The sequence below is a fragment of the Ixodes scapularis genome, unplaced genomic scaffold (assembly GCF_016920785.2).
Source record: "Ixodes scapularis isolate PalLabHiFi unplaced genomic scaffold, ASM1692078v2 PGA_scaffold0__279_contigs__length_252992795, whole genome shotgun sequence".
NCBI lineage: Eukaryota > Metazoa > Arthropoda > Arachnida > Ixodida > Ixodidae > Ixodes > Ixodes scapularis.
In genome coordinates this window covers 222,099,273-222,125,523 of record NW_024609835.1, presented here as the reverse complement: position 1 = coordinate 222,125,523, position 26,251 = coordinate 222,099,273, and the positions used below count along the sequence as shown (strand labels likewise).

General features: G+C 45.0%; 1 protein-coding gene across 1 annotated transcript in view; it reads right to left on the bottom strand.

Moving 5' to 3' along the window:
• Positions 1-3,943: 3,943 nt before the first annotated feature.
• LOC115317682 (protein FMC1 homolog) overlaps positions 3,944-26,251 on the bottom strand; it is a 46,343-nt gene continuing 24,035 nt past the window's right edge. Inside the window, exons 2-3 of the mRNA XM_040217156.3 lie at positions 8,330-8,482; positions 3,944-4,353 (exon numbers count right to left, since the gene is read on the bottom strand). Of these exons, the coding sequence (XP_040073090.2) occupies positions 4,246-4,353; positions 8,330-8,482 (261 nt within the window). The 3' untranslated portion in view covers positions 3,944-4,245. The remainder of the gene's footprint in view (positions 4,354-8,329; positions 8,483-26,251) is intronic.

Genomic DNA, 26,251 nt, shown 5'->3' with positions numbered 1-26,251 from the left:
CACGGTCTTACATTTGCACCACAAGCTGCAAAATTCGTTCCACATTTGACTTGTCGAGGCCTATTACTGCGATTGTAGATGTCTGTTTCTATACTGCCTATTTTGCTTTTCTTATGTGCTGATATTGCATCGCTTCCCCGCTGATATCAGCGGGGAAGCGATGCAAAGTGTATACGTTACAGCCGCATTCGCTTTGCGACTTCTTGTGTTCGGTGCACAATTTGTCGCGCGCTATCTTCCGTTTTCGGAAATTGCTGCTGCAGCCAACGACTGCGCAGTGGCAGCCCGATGACCAAATATGCGCGGACATGATACATCGACGTATTAACCCACCTTATTACAACTCACTACGCTGTCAAGGGCTTCAAAACCCATTTAACGCGCACCACTTCAGCATCTTGCCAGCCGACTAGGCCTGCTCCCGCATACCGGAAGTGTTAGAACCGGAAGAACTATTCGCGCTGTGCGCCGACTCGCCGAGTCGAGGCTATGCATATTACGCGCTGGGTCGAGGTTAGACGGAAAAGGTGTATACGTCAGCGTACGGCTAGGACGCGGATTCAGTCGCACGCTTCGTACCCAAGGAGGTTATATTTTAAAACGTCTGGAGTGGCGGTGGCGCTATTTGAAATACAGTATCGTGAGTGGAGAATTTGAGATAGGTACAAGTCTGGTCGATACCATATTGAGCAGTCACGCCATTCATATAACGGGCGCCAAACAAAGAGCCACGTACACGCGTATCTCCATACGACTACCGCATATTTGATGATATATATATATATATATATATATATATATATATATATATATATATATATCTATATATATATATATATATATATATATCATTACAACATATTAATGTGGTTTTAGAAGAGTTTGAGATTTTGAAGCGGTTTTAGTTCTGCTCTATCGTAGGCTTCCACGCATTTCTGCTTGTGTATCAACCTTGATACATGTCGACTGGTTAGAACGCATAGTAATGAACTGGTTCGGCAAAAAATATATTACAATTAATGCATTGAAAATCAAACTTAGGAATGCGCTAAAGAAAGTGAACCTTGACACGCCAGTAACCTATAAAATGCTCGAATTGTCTTGATTGTGAGTGTTTCCGTCTGGAATATGTTGATCATGTCAAGTATTCAAGTGTGATGTTTGATTATGTATGAAATGCCATGGGCATTCGCATTTATTGTGCGCTTGTAGAAAGCTTCGGAGTTTTAGTTACTGCTTTATAAGTTATAACCATAGTCTTTGTGCCGTTCTTTGCGGGGAAATCAATCGCACATGACTTTGGCTATAGCAAACTTCGGTACGGTATTACGTTACTTGGGAATTGCGCGGAGCTCTGGGAAACTAAACTTGACCGTATTTTAAAGGGTGTTGATAACAGCTTGTTTTTGTATCTGAAAATCAGTATCTTTGAAGCTCTATGGATGCCAAGCTTTTGTTGTTGTTTTTTTTTTGCAAAATGTAGTGCTTAGCCACTGCTGAAGTAGTGATTTTAAGCGGCCCTTTGTACCTTATAGGAATTTTGGCTGCACGTCACGTTTTTTAACCCCCCGCTGCATGTGCTGGCAGCAGAGTTCGGTCGCATTATGTACCCTTCGTTTTCGCCGATCGATTTGCCGGGTTTCCGCCCCACAAGCACTATGGCTTTGACAGAACCGTATTTGGTCTGTCACAAAATGCTCCTGGAATAAAAAGCATTGTTATCGTAGTATGTTTTATATATATATATATATATATATATTTTTAATACTTCTGCACTGCGAAGGCGATCGCAGGAATGGGAAATAATTGTACAAAACAGAACAAAATTAAACAATAAAAAAGAAACAGCAATGAATGAAATACATGATCAATAGTGATCAAAAGCCACTATTATATCTTTATTATTGTCATCATCTAATGCACACAAATGTTTTAACGGCATTTGCCAGTAGGTAAAAATTTCGCGCAACTTCTTTGCTCATTACATTCCGCACTCAGCGGTGTATAAATGTTTTGAATGTAGACATCAAGTAAAATTTTCATTCTTAGCGACAACTCTCAATCGCAGCTAGAGGACACAGAACCGCACAAGGCCTCGGAACACGGGCATGCTGTGCCTGCGCTCAGCACGGTCCGCATCTGCTGCTCTTTCAACGGCAGTTCTTGCACACGATCATGTAAGTTCAGGAACCAGATCAGCCGCTTTCGCACACCCTGCATAATCGAGCATCTCAACATACCACCTCCTTAGGGTGCCTCCACAATCCACACGCGCTTTGCCTAACCATTTTGTCCTAAATGATTCCTTTTTTTTTTTTTTTTCTTGGAGTGCGTGAAAGCACGTCTCGGCATGCACTCTTGGCCTTAACTGTACTACAGTGGCATTTTGTCCCCGGAAATTTCTTCGCCTTCTCTTTGTGAGCGCGTACTTTCGACATGAAATCCTACAAAGAATTTCAACACCCAAAATGGAAGGACGTTGAGGCACCCTTCCTCAACTACGATGTCCGGAACGCGCCTTCGACAGGTGCTCTTACCGAGTCTACCCATGCGGCGAAGGTGGTCCGAAAGTGGCAACAAATTGTCTCACAGGAACCGGTGTGTTACACTCCCGGGTGTCGCGATCCTGGCGGTTGGCCTTAGAAACGCTAGCGAAAAAGCAGAGCGGACGCAAAGGTCGTCGTTGTCGCGGCGTTCCACCACGTGTCCGCTTTGGTTTACGTCGACTACCCGGCTACAGCGCAATCTACAGCAGGATAAGCGTCTGTCATATCCACCCCCGCCGCTGTCCCACAACCAGGATCGCGGCAGGCAATAGCATGACAGTTTTATGATATGATCAGTCGAAAATCAACGACCAGTTTTGAAGACGCGGTAAACACACCAGTCAAACACGGGCTCCAGGTACCATATTGAAATATTCAAACCGCAGGCCGCAGCGCTATGGCACAGCTCCAGCTCGGCGACCAAGGGACCGGCCTCCTCCTGCTCTTCTTCTCGCTACTGCTGCTCCTGGGCTGCCTGAGCCTCCTGGCACGCACCCTCAACCCAGCCTTGAGGCTACACCTGGTCCTTGCGCTCTCGCGCCTCCCCAAGGGCTTCATCGAGGGCTACACCTGCCTCTGCCTGGGCCTCCTTGTCACCCTAGTCCTCCAGAGCAGCACGGCCGTCAGCTCCATGCTCACGCTCCTCTCGGCCGCCAGTGAAGTGGACCTGGAGCGCGTGTACCCACTGCTCCTGGGCGCCAACATCGGTACCACGACCACGGGCATACTGGCCGCCCTCGCGGGAGAGCCGACCCGCGACGCTCTGCAGCTGGCCCTATGCCACAGCTTCCTGAACGTCTACGGCGCGCTCCTCTTTTACCCGGTGCCCTTTATGCGGTTCCCACTGCCCCTGGCCCGACTGTTGGCGAGCACGGCCGCCCAGTACCGCTGGTTCGCGCTCGCCTACCTCCTGGTCCTCTTCGTCAGCCTACCCGTCGTTGTGCTTGCGCTGTCCTTCGTCGGTACCGCCTTATTCAGCGCCATCGGCGTGCCGGTGTTACTGGCGGCGCTGTCGCTGCTGGTTCTGAACGTGGTCCAGCAGAGGCGGCCTCACTGGCTCCCACCCCTGTTCCGGACGTGGGCATGGTTGCCGCTGTGGATGCACTCGCTGGCGCCCTTCGACCTGCTTCTGGAGCGGCGGGTGCTCAGCCGCTGCCGCGTCCTGGATGCGTTTCTGGGGAACGCACACTGAACGCGCCATGGCGTTCTGTGCCGCCACCATCGTCGTAACGGGACGTGGGCTTTGTGGAGTGAACAAGTGGATGCTGCGCACCCCTATGGTTATCTTGGATACGAGGCCCAAAACAACAAAAGCGAGGACATGATTCCCCGACTATCGGTGGGGGGCGGGCTATAAGAGGTGCCCCAAGTTGCACCATAAATTATCATTAGCATACTGAACGAAAACAAGATTTTAATAGCGAAATACAAATCACGCCATGTTCAGAATCTAAGCATGAATAGACATTATTACATCATGAAATAGCAAACCCTTATATTTTAATATAGGTCCATGCAGACACGTTGATGCAGCAAAATAAAATGTGACAAATAGGGTGCCTCAAACATTGTTTTAATCGTGACGACTGCATCTAGACAAGTAAGCGCTCGTTTCGGGCGATTTACGACGGCCCTCTACATATCACTGGGTCGGGGAGTCTAAAACAAGAACGTCCTACAGAACAAACACGTTCGGAACTTAGCAGTCCTTGGTGTCTCCGGGAGGCTTAGGCAGGGCGAGGCCAACCAAGCGTGCAGACTCTTCGACACTCCTTTCTTTCCGGCCATGATACTGCTGCTGCAACTCCTAATGAAAGAAAATAGTCTTCAATTAGTCCACTGGAGGACGTCAGCGGCTGTGTGTGAACACGTGAGCGGCGAAAGTAATTGTGTTGTCGGTGTTCTACACAGCGGGAAGACGTCAGTCCCAATGGGCGACTGGCGTCTCCGCTGTAAAAGACATGTTGTCCCTGCAGTGGCACTGCTAGCCCGGGCCTGTATCATCCATCACGCAGTGGTGATGCACGACCGCATGTCGGCACGATGCTCATATAGATCGAAACAGACAGGGCTGGAGATTTGAGCCGAGGAACCCGGGTTCTGTAGCGCGAGCTTTTGTATCACATGCTCCCACCTGCGTAGAGCTATGTAGTCCACAGCCACTAATCCCCCTGGGGCGGTTTGCTCATCTTGCGGCCGCGGCTGCGGTCAAGAGGGATTTTTATGTCACGTGACCAGCTCCATGGGGACAAGGAATTACCTAACGTCCCTGCCTAATGGCTGAGAAATCCGTGTCGCTTCGAGTACCAAAGTTTAATATCGCTCGTAGAAACTCACCGCAGAGGCTTTCAACTGGAGTCAAATTAACCGCTCATTTATATTTGAGGAGCGGCAGGTGAAGTTACGGCCAGGGAAGGTAAATATGACACAAAATAAAGGAAAAATCAAGCGAGATAAAAGCGGTGCAGTATACACTCCGTGCGGGAACTATAGGGGGCGCTTTGAAAAACGCGCGCAGCGCCGCTAGCGGAGGAGCTGGCGTTCGACAGTGATGCGCGCTCAGCAGCCTGCGGCGCCTTTTCGCATGCCAAGCTGTGGCGGCGGAAGCGCGCCCGGACGAAACTTTTGCTTTTTGAGCCGATACGTTGATGATGGCGTTGCATGAGTGCTGGGGCAGACCTAAGAAGGGCATCTAGCTGTTCTCCACTTCTTATATATTGAGTTTGGGTCGCTCTTAGGGGTAATTTCTCTAGTTGCGGCCGAAAAAGGAGTTTGAGCAATTTTCCGAAAAGCAAGACGGTCGCCACCATAATTCCTCTGAGTGGAAAATTTATTTCGCTCGTCGCTGTAAACGTAGAACTGCTGGAACGATGATATTGGAGGCGAGTGAGATGTTCACCAAGTTTGTGCACGAATTGTGCCAAGTTTCATTAAGACAGCAGGTGTGAAAGTTAGGTTTCTAACGAATAAAGAAATAAAGCTGTACGGGATATTCAATATTGGACCCAAATTGTTGTGTTATTGCGGGCTGTGCAAAGTGCAGATTTGGGCACGCAGGTGCTTGGACTTGACAGTAACATGACACAGCACTTATTGTACAAAAAAAGGGGGCATAGGGAAACCAGGTGAACATTCAGTTTGGTCGGCGTAGCTCAATGGGAACCGGTTTTGACCATGAAAAGGCTGTCAAGAGAATACCACTGGTCGTGGGAGGTGGAACTTTAGAGGTAGGAAGGGACTAGTAGACTGTATTTCCAATTGAAACCACTTTATGAAAGGTGGTTACAAAGCCGAGAAAACAAAGTTGTCGGCCAACACACAGTTTGGCCGTCAAGGGCTTTTGCGGTCAGCTGTTGTGTAATAACCTGCTGTGGGAGGTGCTGATTTTCGGCGCACAGGTACGTTGACATGATCGTAACTTGACACAACACTTATTATACCAAAAAGAGTTGGCATAGCGAAACCAGGTGGAAATTTAGTTTGGGCGGCGTAACTAAGTGGGAATTGGCTTTGATCGTCAAAGGCTGTCAAGATAATGCCACTCATCGTGGGAGGTGCACACTTTACAGGTAGGAAGGGACCAGCGGACGGTACTTCCAGTTCGAACCACTTTGCAATAGGTGGATCTAAAGCCGAGAAAAAAAATGTTGTCGACAGGACTCGGGGTGTCAGCGTTTCCACATCCAAAAGGAGGCTGATCAAGAAAGAAAGCTCACCACATAAACTTCCATACTCAAACATCGATTCTTTAGTGATTTCGAGTTTCATTGTTGTTTTCTTTAGATTTATATTTGCCACTTTTTTTACCGATCGAATCTTTCTTCATGGAGTAGATATTGCGTGCCATACTTGTCCGAAAATATCGACATGTACGATGGGGACGAAACTTTTTTGGAGGGCATTCCTCCAACGAAATCGGCACTGCATAACCGCGAGTGTGGGATGGCATTTCAGTTCGTCCCATCGGCGCTGACACATGAAGGCGTTACTGGTGCGAAAACAAACGCAGAGCGCAAACGGCAGTGTAGAATATGTCAGCCGTGCCGACACAGTGGCAGACATGATCGGGAGATCAAATTTCTCCCGTCGTACGGCACGGCTCCGTCGTTGTCGCTGTCCCACAAAACATCAGCGAGGTGAAAAACTGTGAAACTTTGTCCGCACGAGATACGACGCATAACTATTGAAGCACTTAATGGCGCAGCACGCACAGGCAGCACTCCATGCTGTGAACTCAGCGCAACCGCACCGCTCCGACTTCAATGCGTACCAACCTACGCGGAGTGGTTTCGGTTTCGTTTTCTCTGGGGTTCTCACTGCCTACTTTCAGTACCGGCCGCGCGGCGGCGCGCCAGTCGCGTCGCACGGAGTGTATAGTTATATAACTCCGCCAGCGTCGGCGATACTCGCCTTTTGCTGTAGTCGGGACTTGTCGTCGCGGCGTGAGACTTCCGAGTTCAAATCACGCCAAAAACTTTTTTTATTATATATCTTTTTTGTATTTTGCGCGTGTGTCTTATTTTTTAACTGTGATCCTTTTAGCAAACCGTCCAAATCATCCACTTGCACTACTGCGCCTTACGCGGTTTCTACGATTTGTCCCACCTGTTGAATCGACACACCGGAAGAAAAATAAATATCAGGCCAAGTTAACGGGCTAATACAATCGTTTTATAATGTTCATTAAAAAGGAACCAAGATTACAGCATCGGTATGACTTTAACACAAACGGGGCCGAAAAAAGCTTTCTTCCCCCAGCAACTACATGCACTTTTGTGTTTTTTTCAAATATACAACGCTCTTGCTATGACTCCTTTCAAAAACAGGAGGCGCCTAATTCGTACTTATACACACTGTGATAGTAACAATTAAAAAAAAAACAAAAAAAACTTCCACCAATTAAGCACAAGAAAAAAAAAATTCCGGCGTGGTTTGAGCCCGGAACTTTCATGCCGAGACGACAATTACTGGCGCTCTTACCTCTCGACTAAAGCAGAAAGCTCAGGACTCCAGCGCTGGTGCGGAGATATAAATATACTGCCACCGCTTTTATCTCGCGTAAAATTTTTTTTCTTTTTTTTTTTTTGGGGGGGTGGGGTTAATATTTACCTTTCCTGGCCGTTACTTTACCTGCCGTTCCTAAAGTATAAAGGGGCGGTTAATCGGACACCAGTTAAAAGCATAGGCAGTCAGTTTTTGCGAGCGAAATTGGAGGTTTCTACTCAAAGTTGCACGGACTTCTCCGACAGTAGGCAGGGACGCTAAGTACTTCCCTCAACCTTGCCCCCATGGAGCTGGTCACGTGGCATAAAAATCCCTCTTGGCCGCAGCCGCGGCCGCAAGATGAGCAAACCGCCCCTCGTGAGTTTGTGGCTGTGAATGACCCGAAATGAACAATGCAGTGCCTAAGAATCTGCACAGCGACACAGCTATCAATGTGATCTCTCATGCGGTAAGCATATCACCTCCTCCAAGCGAATCACAGAATCTGTTTGCGTGCAAGTAATGTTTCCATAATGCTATGGCGTCGGTAAATAAGTATTAAATAAGTAATAAATTTAGTTACAGGAGTTCGGCTCCATCCTGGCGTGTTTGTTCCTTTCTTCGTTCCTATTTTTTTAAAGCTGATATTTATCAATTACGTTTTTAGTTAGTAACAGCAGGCCCAGTTTACCACTTTGTTCCTGCCGCTAAAGTTTACTATAGAATGGGCAAGTGTTGTCAATGAGGTCAGACCCCCGAGAGAGAGTCCGAAGCTCCGTGCGTGGAGAGTAGCGACGCACATGTCCCTTGCGGGTGCTGGCCAGGTAGCAAAGGTACGTGGCCGTTTGTCCCTGGAGCTCCATGTGGGCACGGCACAGCCTCTTCTCGGTCACCTGGTGACGGCGGGCTTCGGACAGCAGGTACCGCACGGCCAGGTGGTCACGCAGGGGCCTCTGCGCAGTGGACGCGACGATTCAGTCACTCAGTACTAGAAGAGCTCATCTTATTGCTAAAGTTTGAGGTATTAGTGCCGTCGAAAAAATAATGTCAACAAAATACGAGAAAAGAGCACAGAGAGTACAAGAACTGGATTTTTCGACAGACAGTCAAGGCGATGGTTCTGCTGTAAATAAAAAAAGGGATCTTCTCGTGTTGTCCCCCCCCCCCCCCCCCCCCCCCCCGCAATACTAATGCCGCACATGCGGTGCAGAACATGGCTGTATATACTGAGTGAGTTCGGCGGATCGGTGGAGCTCGTGACCCGCTAAATCTAGCTAGAACGACTCGACCTCGCGACAGCACAAGACGGGAATTCATTTACGTTTCTCCACTCCACTCTGAGCTAGCCCATTAAAATTCGCGGTTTCTAGCAATATTTCTCGTTCCTCGGAACTCTGTTACGCCTGTGGCTAATCCAGAGCGGGTCATGCATGATTCGCACATAATGGCGGTGGAAACATTCGGTTGCCAGATCTCGGGTAGTGGTTGATAGACTGAAAGCATCTTCAAAAGAATGTCCTACTCTCACAGAATCTATGGCTCTGCTCGTGAACGAACGGCACAAAGAAGTAAAGAATAAGATATTGGAAGCCGAAAACAGGCACGCGTGACGGGCGCACCTGTGCCACTACTGCAGAGCCGCACTATTGAACGAGGAAGTCACACAGTGAGATCATGGGTCATCCACTTGACAAATGTATACAAAGTGTTTCACGGAACTTCAGCCAAGGTTTAAGAATATTTTGATGTAATTTAGGAAGACGAAATTGAAGGAATTAGTTCGCTCATACTTTAAAACAACACAGGCTATTTTTGTTTTCGGATGAAATAATATTTTCAGAATACTTCATGAACTTTATAACTATTCCACTTAGAGCAAAGGTCAAAATATAAAGTTGTACAGCGTGCTCAGAAACATATCCAATTCGACTGACATGCTTGAACTATCTCACGCTGTCCGGTTCCTAGTATATAGTCACGTAAATAAACCAGTACAATCTTGCGTCAGAAGACGCTCTGAGTCCACTGCTGACATGCTACCTGGCTCGAGTCCCTGAGTGCGGAACAGAGGTTTTTTAGGCGGCGGCTGCGCAAGTCAGCCGTGCACAATCAATAAAAAAATGCAACTTTTTTTTTTTTTTTTTTTTTAGGGAGTAAATGTGGGGTTAGGTAGCGATTGCGCAGCGAGCCTTTTGGGATTTAGAGCGGTTTTCGGGCGTTTTTTGTTGATTTATCTTCTAGCGCGTGCAAGCGCGGGCTCGCATTTACCGCACTAAAGGCGCTTATTGTTCGCTCCAAATTCACCAAAGAGATTCCCCATTACTTTCTAGATTCGCTTCACACATTGTGAGTAGGGTTCTGCGTTTTCAGTGTAAATCAATAAACACCGAAAAGTAACACCCGAGCCGGTTTTATCCATATCGGGGGAAACCGAAAGAAGCCCGAATTGGAGCTGTCCTTCAATAGAAAAGACGCAACGACGCTGACCAGACCAAATAACTAAAATTAGAAAAAAAAAAAAAAAAAAACGAAGAACGTTTTTAAGAGGGCACTATAGTTCACTGAAGGGGTGTGCATACTCTCATCTTGCAATGCATTGCCGCGACTGTATACAGTCGCGGCAATTTCGCTGTCACTCAATCTTGGCTCACACGTATACGTGTGAGCCAAGATTGAGTGACAGCGAAATTTTGTTCAAGCTGAAGGACCAAGGGTCTAGAGTCTAGACTCTAGAACGATAGTAGAGGCATACCAAATAAAACAAAAGACGGGAGCCTCCAGTGTCAGCCAACCGTCTTTGGCACTGCTAGATGGCGAGGTGGCGTTTTTGGATCTGGCTAGCGTCATATCGCTCTTTCTCGCGTTTATCACGTGTCATCACGCTGTTATGAATTGCCTCGTGATACGCAGGCGGGGGGTCGTACTACCAACGATGAATGGTCGTTTTCGCATGTTTTGCTATGAAAATATTTGAGTCGCTCTTCCCGTGTGTTTCTTCTACCTCCTCGTCTGTTTTCGCGCGGTTTCCTACGAGGTAAAATATAGTGGAAGAGAAACAATTCGCACTCAGCAATTGATTACTGTCTAAGCTCCAACAAATTGTATAACAGATTAGGACACATTCGAACAGATGAGGAAGGCACGAAAAGCTTAGGAAGGGATCATAAGCGACTTAAAATAAGGTTCGGTACAGCAGAACTAGAGACATAAATTCTTGAACGAGAATGTCTATGGATCCTAAACGATGACCAACTCCAAGAAGTATCAGAACGAATGGTTTCCGGGCAACTGGAGAGATAATATACAAATGACGATTTAGTAAACACTTTTAAAATAGAGCTAGAGAAGTTAAAAACCAAACAAAGAGGAAGAAGGAAAGACACACCAAAAAGCTGGTGGGGCAGTGAAGCTACGGCGGTCATAGCAGGGCGACAAGAGGCCTCAGGAAAACACAGATGGGCGAAGAAAATCCGCTGAGGTAGCACCGAAATGCGATGCATTTAGAAAAGAAAAAGAAAGACATCTACTCGAATCTAGGCCAAGATTGGTAGAGCTGGAGTGCAGTGGATGATGGAGGTAAATCAAAATTATAGGAACGCAGCAAAAAGGTTCTGGGAGCATTAATACAAAGGGGAGAAAAACAGAAGGGTTATATTGTTCATTGACCACACACGAGGTGATAAATGTAGAGGGAGAGGAGGCAAGGGAATTTACTAGACGAACGATCGAGGCAACATTCGCAGAACTTGAAACAAACGAGATTGAACACACGACCAACAGCAACACGGCACAAGACACGAACACTAACGGGACAACTGAGACGGGCGGCGGAGAAAAGCTCACCGCAAAACTGTCCGATGCGGAGAAAAGCTCCCATACATCGAGCACTCACACAAGTGAAACACGTTCACTCAACTGAAGTATGTTGGGGTATACCTTATGCACATGCGGTCATTCCCCACTTCACTAGCAAAATTAATTTGTAAAAAAATGAAATCGTCCTGGAACACGTGAAGTCTTGCCTGACGAAAATAAAATAATCTAAATAAAACTCACAAAAAAAAAAAAAAACGTAGGAAAATATAAGCACTGTAATGGGCTGCAGGTTGGGTAGTTGCTGAATATCTATTTATGAAATGATATTTTATGTAGTATACCGAAACCGCATAGCCAAATCTTCACATTTCACCATTGTTTAAAAAGCAGTTGTTTCAGTACATACCTCATTCGAACGGAACATAAAAAAGGTTGTATTTCAGTAAAGTGCTAATGTAAACCAATCAATTCAATGCAAAAAAAAAAAAAGAAACAGCGCCAAAAATTACAGGGACTAAGACGAAGAGAAACAGGACAGGGCACACTCTCAACGGAAGCTTATTGGAAATAACGTATTAATATGGCCATCAGAAAAAAAAAAAATTCGGCATCCTTGTCTTATCAGCTCGCGTATCAGAAATTCAAACTCATTTGTAGATAATGATAAGGACATGCCACTTGTGCACTTTCTTCTTCCTGGTCCTAATTTCAAGCGATTCATCCAATTCTCTCGAAAACTTCATCTCTGTACCTAGCCCACTTTTCAGTGTCACTGAAGGCCGAGGTGCAAGATCACCGGTTACAATGAATCGCAAGATGCCCCGAAGGAGTCGTTCTTGTGGAAGCTACGTGCTCGCGGATGCGATCATTCACGCACCTGCCCGTCTGGCCCACACATGTTATCCCACACGTCATCGGAACTTCGTAGACAACGCCTGTAGCGCACTCAACGTCCTTATTTCGGTGTTTAGTTGCGCACGGATTCGAAAACGACAGCTGTGGGTTATATATCTGGTGACAAAGTCGCGCCATCTTATTAAGCGCAAAAAAAAACAAAAAAAACACCGGCGCATTGTACGCTGGGCTACCTTTCTCAAATAGTGTGTGTGTGCATGTATGGGATGCCAACTGGCTTCGAAGTCGGCCTATCGCGGGTTGATTTCTGTGAGAGAAGTAATTTTCAATAAATTTATTTTCAATAAACTTCAGTCGAGAGTGCGCCATGTGCTGTTTCCATTCGTCTTAATCGCTGTTAATTTCAACGCCGTTCTTTTTTTTTTTTCTTTTTTGTCACGTTGTTTTACAATCCCGGCTACGTCAGATTTAAATATGGTGACAGTCACGCGAAATGGGTCGACATAAAAGGGGAACGAGGGCTACGGTTAGGGTGTAGAATAAAAATCAAGATGGCTTAAATCGTGATTTAAATCAAACCAGTTTTACTAGTATGATTTAAATCAAACCTTTACCGCAAAAAAAAAAAAAAATATATGTATAATCCTGAAAAACTTTCTTTGTTATTATTCATTCTTGTTTGTTAATTGATGCATTTAATATGTGCATATGTTCTGTATTTAAATAAAAGAATCACCACACTAGAAAGATTTAGAAGTGGTCTTCAGAACAAATCCACGCGTTGAGCTTTATTATTACCTCCGCCTTCGTTCGCCAGATACGTATTGCAAGAAAAGCAGATTGCGAAAAGAAAAGTTAATACAACTTTTTCGCCAAAAAAAGACAAAAAAACTAAGCTGTTTTTGTTCTAGTATATAGTGGAGTTTTCACGAACAAAAAGTTGTTAAAATTGCAGTAATTATTTTTCCGCATTGTTTTCACGGATCGGAAGAATTTATCAAACAACCTGCCGTGTTTAAAAAAATAATTCAGTGATAATCGATATTTTCTAGCTACAGTGATATTAGTATGACTTAAATCGAATAAATCTAACCTAAACATTACAAAAAGATCGGATTTTTTTGTTTTTTTTTTGTTTACTGGATGTGAAGTGTGTACACTGCGGCACACTGTCAACATAAACGAACGATGGGCTTTTTTTTTTCTCTTTTATTTTAGTGGTTGTTATCAAAACTAGTAGTGCAGTGGAAATTGCTCTCACGCGATTAAAGGTAATGAACCTCTCCTCTTAGAAAAATGCGAAAAATCACTTCGCACTAACTCTGTTGCATGGTGTACCGTCTGCGTGAGAGGCGCCTAAAACCTTGGTACTAATATTAAAAGATAACGATCACTTTACATAATAATTTAATTCGAGGTGAGCTCTTCTCCGGGTATGTCAAAAGGCTGGTCAGCTTTTCTCCGAATCCACACAAAAGTGGGTGAGCTTTTCCCCTGGATTCAACTAAGATGACCACGGGGGAATGGGACAGAGCAGAAAGTAAAGCGCCGTTCACACTCTTGCGACCGAGTAGGACCGAGAGAGACCAGACCGGTTTTTAAGCCTTTTGCGACTTCTTAGGACCAGATGCGCTGCAGCGGAGCTGGTCCTAAGAGATCGCAAGAGCCTTGAAAACCGGTCTGGTCTCTCTCGGTCGTACTCGGTTGCAAGAGTGTGAACAGGCCTTAAAGTACCTGCTGGGACGGTGACAGGCCCAGATGGCATAGTCCGTTTGACTCACCTTACGTTCGGACGCAGGGAACGCTACGAGCTATCCTAGCCAGTCCCACCCTGTGGAGGTAGGCCGTGATACGCTTTACGCACGTCACTGTGCCCCCTCTCCAAGGTCACGTGACACTCAGATGGCCTGGGATTGGCTCCGATGTGGCTATCGTAGCATTTACCGCGCCCAGATGTAGGGTGAAACGGCACTAGGAACAAGAAGCCAATTAAACTTAAGACAGGCAAGCGGACAAATAATGATGGGGGGAGAGGTACACGATGATTGGAAAAAGAGCAAAATGAGGCTAGTATATTGTTACGGGGAAAAGATGATTTATTAGACAGTTTTAGTATAGCATTGCTGGTTGTTACGCACGCAATAGTTTAGCGTACGCTAAAAACGACCTGCTCGGACAGAGTTTAGTTTGCGCGACGTTTCCGAGTGAACATGATCTTGGTTAAATTTGCCAGAGCCGTACTAATTCCGCGTGCTTATTCGCGACATCCACTAACTATAGGTGGCGCCACACGTTTTCGAAAATGGCGGTTATAGTGAGGGTCGGAGGGGCGTGTGGCATACCAGTTGCTGAGCCTGTGTAATGGGCTGGGTTCACTCAGCGAAACAAGATATTCCTGCTTATACGAGGAAGCTAAGGCGTTATGAGCGCAGGTCACCTCTTTATCCCGAAGGGAAAGACAGTGTTGAGCGTCATATTTACGCCAGAAAGCATGTTTTTATTATGGAACGAAACCGAAACTAACCTGTATTTTGGATTTAATTTCTCGGTGTAGGTGTGAATATCGGATCCTTCATAACTCAAGGTGTGTCTCACAGCGTTATTATTGAGCTAAAGAAGTTATTTGTGGAAACTTTATTTTGTGACATACGTGTTCGATCCAGGCACTTCGAAATATTTTGGAGTTGAGAGTCCTTTCAAAAACAGGGTGTTTCGTACACTTAGAGGTAACATATAATGTTGTATTTGTTGAAAAAAAAAATATGTGCGGATATTTGTTTGTTTTTGCTTCCTATTCTCGCTCAGATAAGTGTCATGTGAAATACTGAACTGCGTGACTTTAAATGGTATTTTGGGTATTTAGATAATTAATTGCTTTAAGATTATTCCCAACAGAAGAATAACAAATCCAATCCAAATTTTTCAAAATATTGCCACGTGTGATTAGTTTGGAATATGGTCACAAAACGTATAAAGAAAAACTGTTCGGACTACAAAAACCCAAAGACGGAATCCCGAGTCAGAGAGCAAAAGTGTGCGTGTTTTTCTAAAGCAACGCGTGACGCATGGGCCTTTATATTACATCCAGTGTTTAGCCGCTTGTCTGTATATATCTTGATAACAATGTCACAGTTTAATATGCTCAAAATAAAACAAGACTTTTCTGAAAAGTATTTTATGGCTAAATGGCGTATTTTTGTGATCGCGGCATTTATTGGGGGCTTACATAGCCGTAATTTGTGTCAATAACAATAATACAATTAATATATTTGAATACAGTCTTTCAAGCTCTTATATAATTGGTTGCTTGTTATCTAAATTCAAATGCGCGAATATGTATGGCAATCAAAAGTGTCCGAATGATCACCACAGGTGCCAATCGCAGCATTTTAATTAACAAGTTATAAAATATAAAGTCTAAAATCAGTGAAACCATTCCAGCTAATCTAGAAACCCACGTAAAAGTACAATAATTGCGTGGAACGCATATGGTGCTATCAAAGTCGCGACTTTTGATAACCGGGAAAGCTACCAAAGTCGCCGCATATCTTTTCGAACCAAATGCCCCCCCTCCTCTCGCCTCCCCCTAAAAAAAAATATTACAAACTTTTTTTAGAGCATATTGAAATGGTTAAAACAGCGCAAAAAGACGAAGGACCAGTAAAAGAAACCACACGGACACAGCGCTGTGTCTGTGTGTTTCCTTTTACTGGTCCTTTGTCTTTTTGGGCTGTTTTAACCCATTCAATATGACCATCAACCAAATCGCCCAACTTTACACCTTGTTGCTTTTCTAGAGCATTTAGTTTCTTTTATTTTTACGTGCCGTCGTCTACTGATGTCCATGACCTGCTGACGTCCTGCGCATAGCGACAACTTCGGCGATTTCTTGAAGAATCGTTCGTCCGTTGGCGATGAACTGTGCGAAGAGGCTTAGTGTTGAGCAGATCGCAGCGTTGACGCACATTGCGAGCGGTGAACAATTGCACTGTGCACTCCTTCAGCTGTGCGGCGATCTGATTCGACCGCGGTAGGTCCCGGAAAGAATTGCCGAGCTGAACACCACGCAATTTCACGTAACACTGAACTTCGAGAACACCACGTCGCCCTTGCTGCGCCGGTCGAGGTATACCGCCATTTTGAAACTGGTGCTCTCGTTGGCCTCGAGATCTCTCGAGAGCTCCCCACGAAGCCCGATGACCCGCAACGCAAAATCCCCAGCGTTGCGTGCGTACGCAATAAGCTAGCCCTTCTATTACGTTCTGCGCATTCGCACTGACGACCCCCAATTTCCTTGCGTACGCAAAGCTCTAGCGTACGGTCCACTAGAACTGTCTATTTATAGATGAATAACGATGGTTGGAATAGGGATGGAGTTGTTGCTCCCAACTTTAATGATAGGGCCGTCCTCCTCTTCTACGTCCTTTTCCGTCAATGTAATATTACGCCACCGCCGGGAAGGAAAGTACGTCTCGTCGTTGAGTTAGGTCGATGGGGGATGTAGCGTTTCAGACGAAGCACGTGTACTGTGTCTCGTTGCGCCCAGCGTCTATTAGTCTCTTCATTCAGGGAATCTACCACACATGTGACGTCACTAGATTTGTGATGAATACGATAGAAGCTTTTCGGAAGGTACGATATGCGTTGTGGTGTCCAAAGAAGAACAGGATCACCGGAAGAAAAAGCAACATGTTGGTGAAAGCGATCATAGCGGGCGCACCGGCGTCCTTGACCTTACTTGAGAGTCAAGCGTGCGCAGACGAGCTAATATAGGTTTTGATGTGTCATTATGGAGAGAGGGGGAAAAGTAAACCAAGTTATACCAGGAATGTACTACGCAGACGACATTGTACTGTTAGCAGATAGCCGGGATAGGTTACAGAAGCTGTACATATCTGTGGAGAGCAAGGAGATTCTCTGGGCCAGAAATTCGGCGGCGACAAGTCGGGGATAATGGTTTATAACAAAAATAAGTATAAATAAACCCGCTCAAATTCAGGAAGTTTTAATAGAACACGTAGAGAAGTATAAATATCTAGGAGTATGGTGGAATGAGGAAAAACAATACTTAGAAGAACAGAAAGAAAATATACAAAAAAACAAAACACGAATGCAGCAATTATGAAGCATAGGGCACTACGGAATCACAATATATATATAAAGTAGTTAGGGGAATATGGAAAGGGATCATGGTGATGGGGTTGTCTTTAGGCAATCCGGTATTATGCATGACATTTGAGGTCCAGTCGAGTTTAGAGACCCGGCAGAGGAGCGTGGGCCGTCTGGCACTGGGGGCGCATGGGAATACACCAAATGAAGGAATGCAGGGAGGTATGGGCAGGGCATCTTTCGAGGCTATAGAGGCGATCAGTAAGTTGAAATTTGAACAAAGGCTAGACACAACTGAGGATACGCGTTGGGCGAGGAAGGCATATAAGCATCTATACATAAAAAAAGTCTGGACACTAAATGGACAAACTGAACCCAAAAACTAAAATTTAAATACCAACAGTCAGGTGCTGGAGCAGAGCAGACTACCTCAGTGAAAAAGGAAGTAAAAGAAAGCAAGAGAAAGATGTGGGGGGAAAGGGTGCAGGGGAATTCAGTTTTAACTGTGCTAAGGGACGAAAACAGGAAATAAGGAAGGAACATTGGTACGCTAATTCACAGGGGAGCTCGTTGTTCTTTGAGGCTAGAACAGTATGAGAAAATGGATACGCGGGGTGCCGTCTGCCAAGAGGAAGACGAGACTATAGAACATGTGGTGTTGAGGTGCACAGGGCTTGCTTCCGCCCTACTGGACGGGGCGACACATTTAGCCGGAGCGCTCGGGTTTGCAGACGAGAATGGAAGAATGGATGATAAGTGCATTTTAATAACACAGAGAAGATTGGAAGACTGGTGGAAATTATCTAGGGGGAATTGAATGACGTACAAGTAACTGACACAGCTGAGGACAGGCGGAAAGAGGAAATTTGGGGCTCCCTTCCGCGTAGCTTTAGGCCCAAAGTCTCCACTCTGTCTCCCAGTAGGCATTATGTGGAATCAACAGCGCATATACGACAAGCAAGGATAGACAAGGGAAACAGGATAGAGCGCTAACAACTGACGTTTGATGAAAAAGAGATAGAGAAGAAATAAACCAAAGAATGCTCTTAAAGCCTGCATAATGAAATCGCGCCAAAACATATGCTATAGATAGGGTACTCCCATACACTGCCTAAAAATGAATTGCGAGGGATACTAAGCTTTAAGCTGGTCGCTTTAAAAATTTTTTGAAAACGATTAAGTCCTGGGAAGACGTCATACAAACTCCGATAGAAAAAGAAAGAGGAAGTTCACGACTAAAATATTCTTAGAGGTTAAGGATCGGTAAAGATCGCGACTTAAAAAATAAAGTTATTTCGGTGACAAGGCCACGGACAGCGCGCTTACGCAGGCATCCCCACTGGACAGAATAGCCTGTGCCTCGTAGAGCTCGCGACTTCGTCGTTCCCCGAAACGTTTCAGGATTTTTGTTTTCCTAAACAAGGCGGAGCACTGGCAGTCCCTGACATGTATGGCAAAGTGGCCTGCTGGCGACGACTTTAGTGCCAAGGCATGTTATCTTAGACGATCGTTGACACACCTTTCTTTCTGTCCAACATACACTTTCCTACAAGTAAACGGTATTTCGTATACGACTGCACATTGGCATTCGACGTAGTTTTGTTGACGTTGAACTCCGCACACGCCCTGTTCCTGCTGCTTGTTGTTAATTTTCGGACACAACTTCTTTAGCTGGTCCGGTGCAGATAACACCACCTTGACCTGAGTGAAACTTCGATGCAATCTTCTTAAGGCTGTGGGAAATGCGGCGAATGTATGGAAGCACAGCCGGTCGGATATTTGTGTCCCTTTTTATCCTCTGTCGTCCGCGTGAGGTGATAATGGACTGGGCGACGTCATATAAGATGGAACTTGGGTAGCAAGAATCCTGAAGACGCTGCACTTGATCGTGAACGCTGTCCCCCGCTGAATGTACACAGGATTTCTTTATCGCCGCATTTAGGGAGCTTTTACGATTCCTCTCTTAATAATCTTCGAATGTGCCAAATCGTATTGCCGGAGGCCTTTCTTGGATCTTGGGGCGTACTTCCAGCAAGTAGGATGTTCAAAGAACGACAGTTGTAGATCAGACTTGTATGTAGTTCAACTACTCTACTCAAGTTACTGTAGTTTAACTACTTTTCTGAGTAGTTCAGTAACTTTCAATTACATTTTTATTTCGGTAATTAGTAGTGTACTTTAATTACCTTTTCTGAGTAACTTCTACTCAAATTACAAATTACTTTTGAATTTTAGCGGTAGGTTTGCTGGTCAAGACACATTCCTGCACAAAAATGGATAATAATTGGAAGATCAGCTGATATTTGCCAAGAGGGGGAAGCATGTCGCGTAGTCAGGGGTTGGGGAGTGGTTTGGAGGGTCCGAAACATTCTAACATTTTTACGAGTTCCCCACTGCAACAACCCTGCTACGAGGCGCGGGAAGCGGACAAACACGTCGCAAGTAAAGGTGTATCCACACGACGGACCAAATTGCTCTTTTGGTCCGCGGGCCGCGCATCATGTGATCTTACGTCACCGGTTTTTGAGGTCCGCCGGCGGTCCGCGGCCCGCGCTTGTGAGAAATGCCAAGCGACTTTTCTCGCCCGGACCTTGGCGGCGGACCGCGGCGTTTTTAGTATAATTGAAGCGCTAAGTCTGGCAACAAGCTGATTTTTGTTGTTTGGATTGAAATCCAAATCCAAAGTCGTTTTCTTTTGGCGCCAACTGTGGAAGACGAAGAAGACGAACTTTTTGTTGTGCGACGATACAACGTTTTACTTCATCGCGCTTATGGAGCAATTCCCCGCTCCGTGGGACAATAGTCGCGACGACTACCCAAATAATCATCTAAAGATGTCGCCATGCCTTTTTCGGTTCACTTAAGTCGTCCTCGTCTTCAATATTCAACGCCAGGGCCACCGCGGCCAAACGTCTCTTTCGTTCAACCTCCATCTTGGCTCCTTACAAATAGCCCCAAAGCAGCTCGCTGCATGCGTTTGGCGGAGCTGTGAGGTCAAGGGTTAGACCGGCCCGTTCGCTCTGTCGTCTGGTCTTTTGGTCCGCGGTGTGGATGCTCATTGCAGCCAAGCGGCCCGCGGGCCGTGCATCACGTGATCCATCGGTCCGCGGCCCGGTCCGTCGTGTGGATACAGCTTTAGGCCCAGTAAATGCAGGATTAACGCCTAAGACTAGCATTTCTTTGTGTCCCGGAGCTCAAGAAGACGACGTATTTAAAAAAAAAAGGTTTGTCTCCGCTTCTCCCCAACGTAGGAACTCTCGGCCACTAGAGGAGGTTTACACGTACTGCAGCCTCCCTCGAAGGAGTCAACGAAATGCACCAGCCACTCTGAAGCCCATCTGGTGCTCCCGTAGTTTGGGCTGTACTTGAAGGATCGCATGCTAAAGAGCAATGCCGAGGTAACCTCTTTGCGTTGCCATTCCTCCCAAGACTCAACACATGTATAGTCTTCCCAGATTCGAAGATCGTTTGAGATGCTTAATAATGCCCCTCAACGTTAAAAAAAAAAAAAAACTGTGTTAAAACGTACTTTAAGAAAATGGTACTACTTATTCAAGTAGGATTAGAAAACTTTTACTTTACTTGAAGTACATTCTCTGAGCATGCACTCGTACTTTACTAAAGTATTCTTTCTGGTAATTTCTGAAGAAAGCAAAAACTCCCAACTTCGAAGTACATTCCTCAAATTTGGAAACAAAAAATGGTGTATCGTCATGTGAAAACGCGCTGTCGTCTTTCGAGACGTCATCTGGTCATTTCTTTGAGTAAAGTAATGGCGGCTAAAAGACCAATAGAAAAGAGTGTTTTCTAAGTGTATTGTGTTCAATCGTTCGTCAGCGAGAGTAAAACAACTACTCTGTGGCGACTTGACGTTATCCAACATTTGCCGCCATTTCCGAAAAAAACTGATGCTCCCCCGATTACCCCTGGAGCAATGCGTAGCAGTTAAAATAAAGCTAAAAAATAGGGTATGAAAGGGCATCATGAAAGATTGAGTTAAAAAGTATTTGCACTTTACTTTAAAAGTATGTTTTATTTATAGTACTTTACTTCACGTATATTGCACCCGGTGTACTTACTATACTTGAGGTACATAACCTCTAATTGACTTTGTACTTTACTCCAAGTACTTTTACATGTACTTCACATAACATTATAGACAAGCAAACAATGTCTTCAAAATAAAGCTCAGGCAGTGCTAAACCTCAAAGTCGAAATGATAGATCCGCAGTACATCATTGACCAGAAAACAAAAAAGTAGAAAACAATTAATCACACAGAAGCAGAACCAGCTATTAAAGCATGTATGTGAAAACAGAATTTCGCTAACGGATCAAAACATTTATGTACTTTTTTGTTACTATAACGATATAAAAGTTCAAAAGTAATTCGCTAATTTGTTACGGTAGTTAGTAATTTACTCAATTACTTTCAATTTGAGTAATTTCTAATCTACTCAAATTACTTTTGAGGCCAATACTCAGTAACTTAATTACTTTTTTTTCATTAACTTGTACATGTCTGTTGTAGATCCAAGAATTGAAGGACGGTATTCACCGGTAACTCATGTGTAAATTTGAGCCCTTGTCCTTTTTTCCAAGAGGTGGATTGTATGGTGTCGAATATTCGTACTTCATTGTCTGCCGGACGTTGTGCGAGTAGAACCACCCAAGCGACGGTCGTATTTGTTTCCGTCGCTTGGGTGGTTTTCGTATTTGTTTTCACCGGAGAGGGAAAACTCTAATCTCCCTCTCGTGGCTTCCACAATGTAAGTCAAAGTCGAAAGATAAAGCAAATATGTACAAAAGGCAAGACCCTTCTCGCGCGTTGGCCGCGACGTCACACGAAACGACGAGACGTTATTGGATACGGAGGTGGCGGAAAAATATATGATTCCCTTTGAGGGGCATTTGCCGCTACATTCTTAACCTGTAACCGACTATAGTAGTCCACGTACCTAAAGATACGGGAAACCTGGCCGGTGGGAAGCGTATTGGCTATTGCCCGATCACACTGCGATAGAAAAATATCGCAGAGAACTGGAACCAGGCACGACCCTATACAAATTCCTTTCTTTTGCAAGTAAGTCTTGCCCTCAAACGCAATGACCATGGCAGAACGGCAGAATTGCAAAAGTTTTAGAAATGACTCTTCCGAAACTCCAGATTCGTTTTGAAAGAACATAGTTCCCTTTGCCTCAATACACTCTTTGACGGCTGCAAATAATTTTTAATGTGGGATTGAATAAAACAGGTCTTCTACATCGAACGAAAATCCGTACCTGACTGTCAATGCATCCTGCTGAAGGTGCTGTATAACATCCTCGGAGTTTGTTTGGTATCAGGAATGGATCATCCAGTACGAGGTTAGAAAGGTGACGCAGTAAGAAGCGTGACATCACCCCTTGCCATGAACCCCTTTTCAGTTACAAAGACCCGAAGAGGAAAACTGTCCTTGTGGGTTTTGGCTGCGAAAAACATGCCTAAATTGTCTTTTTTGGAAGTCGATATCAGCTTCTTCATTTGCATCAATTCAAGCCTGGTGCACAGTTGGAGCGCCATGGCCTTCACCTTTTTGGTTTTGACTTCTAGATGGTCCGTTCTTGTCTATGGCCACTCCTGCCTTTTCTAGGTTGTTTGTCCTCAATATAACCACAAAACCCCCTTCCTCATCAGACACCAGCAAGTTTAAGTCGTTTGCGATGAAGTATTAAACTAAAAGAGACATGTTCATCTTCCTTTGACTGCCATCCGAAACAGATCGTAAGTGTAAGTCGACACTGTCCTCGATACATCGGGTTCTTTCACTTTCGTGAGCCTTATCAGCTATGTCATGGATGTTAGACAAAAGCTGCACTCCCTGGCGTTTTGAAGCTGTGCGAAATTTCGGTCCTTTTTCAAGTATCTTGCTTAATTCTACGGGTAGAATGACATATCCCACCAAGGTCTCTCTTTCTTCTCTGCGTTTGGCGTTGTGTATTCGGAGGCCTTTTATGCGTGGTACATTAGACGACACAAGAATTCCGTCGCCCTACTTGGAGCATGCAGGAAGGACCTGCGTCGTCGCCCTTGGCCACCGCCAGGATCCCCGCCGGGGTAATGCCGCCTAGGTTTGACTAAAGCCCCTCTAGCCTGAGAAAAGTGGCGCCATTCATTGTTGTGTAAATGCTCGAGACACGTGCCGCGCGCCACTTCTGGGAAGAACATGGCGTCTGAAATCTAGCTCAGTGCTAGTGTACTAGAATACTTGGGTAGTGTTGGGACCGGAGGTGCTCGCCTGAAGCGCATGATATTGATCGCGACAGGTGTCGACAACGGCGCGTTATCCAGAAGGTGTGCGCATGCGCGGCTGCACGCGCGAAAATATGAATCTTTGGTGCAGCTTTGGTGGAGTGCACATAGGATTTCTGATAGAGCTACGACCTGCCAGCGGTCGTACCGCGGCATGAATTACGCTGCGGCACGATCGTTAACAACATGATGCTTCAATGTATTGGACGGTAAAAGCTACATTACTCTTCCTTTACATAAAAACAATTGCGACTTTAAAGAAGCGGATTGCAAGTAATTGTTTCAGCGTAGAATTAGCTGCGACTTTCGGTTTGTCGGATGGCGAGCATTTTAAATGAAATGCCCATTTCCTTGGTCGCAAAGGCCGAACATTAGATATTTGAAAGATATATCTTAAACTCGGAAGCAGTTTTTTTTTTCCTATGTTATTTTATAATGGAACGAAACGGCACATACTAAAGTCCGAGATTGTCTTAGTATGTTTTTAATACCCCAGGTTAACTTCTCTGTCTCCTTTTCTGTCCGTCTTCTTTTTCTTGACCTTAATCAGCTCGCTTCACTTGTCACTCATTCTTGTGTTCATTTATGCGACGAACCACCCAAGCGACGGTCGCAAAGGGGTGAAAATCTCTTATTTCTTCATGGCTGCCACGACCATCAGAGGACCACACGACGTTCACTTGTAAGAAATGGCTTATAAGCCGTGACAATTTTTATCACGCGTTTTAACATTGGACTTAAGTCCAAAAACTGAGACAATGTGGGCTGAACAAGTAAGGCTTTATAAGATTCAAGGAAAACAAGCAACTATTTCACATCATTTTGAGCAGAAAACATGAGCACACGTAGATCGGGCAAGAAAGAAGTTGTAATAGTTTACAGCACGGCATTGAAATAATGGTTACAATATGCAGCGCCTATGATGGTTACAATATGCAGCGCATTATCCTCTAGAGGGTAAACCATCTGGAACCCACACGCTCATAACAATACATCTAACCGACAGCTGCTTTCTGACAACCAGGTAAGTCTCGCCTGAGCTGGGTATTCGAAGGGAAAGACCCATGGTTCCACAGGGGGCGTATCTGGTTCACGCAGACATACAGGGTGTTTTTGTTTTATTCTTTACGGAACTACATATTTTACAAAAAAAAAAAAAGGATGTGGCAGAAATGTGGATGCCGTCTTTCGTTATATCTGCAGGGCTCGGTGGACAATAAATGGGTGAACAATCGTTGCAATGTTTAATAATTAACCAAAACATGTTAGTTAACTTGTTTATTAACGGCTTAATTGGCCATTGTGCAATTGCAGTTTTAAAAGGAGTCATTATTAAAGGCAAACACAATTTTGACAATTCGCGAAAAGGCATGAGGTTCGCAAAATTTATCGTAAAAGTTTGCCTTTCTTCGCTTGATTCACAAACCGCGTTATAAAAATAATACGTAAAATAGTGACTTAGTCGTCTTGATGTATGGCGCCGGCGAGTCCGCCGAAGACACGCTGCCGAGTTAGTGACGAGGGGACAGAAACAACTTTGTCATTCTTCTACGCATCAATATCAGCACAACCTCATTCGCGCTTTCAGCGCGCGGTTTTTTAATTAAGCGAAGAAAGGTTGTTGTTGTTGGATACGTTTTATTCATATTTAGAAGGGGTACGACGCGAAGCGAAGAAAGGCAAACTTTTAGCGATGAATATCTCAAAGCTCGTTGTTTGTTCGCGAACTTTCTAAATTGGGTTAGCCTTTAATAATCGCTCCCTTTAAAGCTGCAATTGCAACGTGGCACATTAAACCGTTCATTAGAAAGTTAATTACCATATTCGTCTAAGTGATCAAAATATTGCAACGGTTATTCACCCATATATGTAGGGTCCGCCGAGATCTACGGATGTGCAGTGCAGACGACATACACGTATCTACTACCTCCTTTTAATTCTGTAAAGTTCTGTTAAGAATAAAAAAAAAAAATATCCTGCATAAGCATGAACTCACAACATTGGACATGCCTGGGACGTAGCCATTTCCTCTTTTCGACTATGGGAGTAAGAAGCTTTTAAGTTGGTTGTTTCAAAACTCAAATAACAAAATCTGATATTCCTCTGGCACCCTTGGGCTTGCAACGTATTGATATAGGTTCTCGTTCAGTGTACAAAAACTTTCTGTGAAAGCTTCCCAATAAAACAAGTGTAAAATGACAAAAATTAAATTTCGCCTTCCAAAAAAAAAAAAAAAAAAAAAATTGAAAATACCGATTTTTTTTTTTTTTTTTGTGCCCTGTACTTCGTTTTACCTTATGATGTACCGCAGGAAAGGCCACAAGCGTGAGCTCCTTGCTCTACCCAAGTATTCTAGTACACTGCATCAGTGCTGCGTTGTGCCGCCATGATCTTCCCGAGGGCTGCGCGGTGCACGTGCCTCGTGCGTCGACGCACCTTGTGCTATTTTTAAAACATGAAGGGGCTTTAGGTTTGACTAAAGCCCCTCGATATGTCTGCGCTTGTCTTGCAAGTAGCGTCAAATGCGCGAGTGCACGAGGCCCATGTCTCGAGCGGCCCTTGGAAGCAAATGGCGGCGCAGCACTGAAATGAGCGGGCCTTGGAAGCGAATGGCGGCGGAGCACCCGCTCATGGCACGTGTCTCGCGCGCTT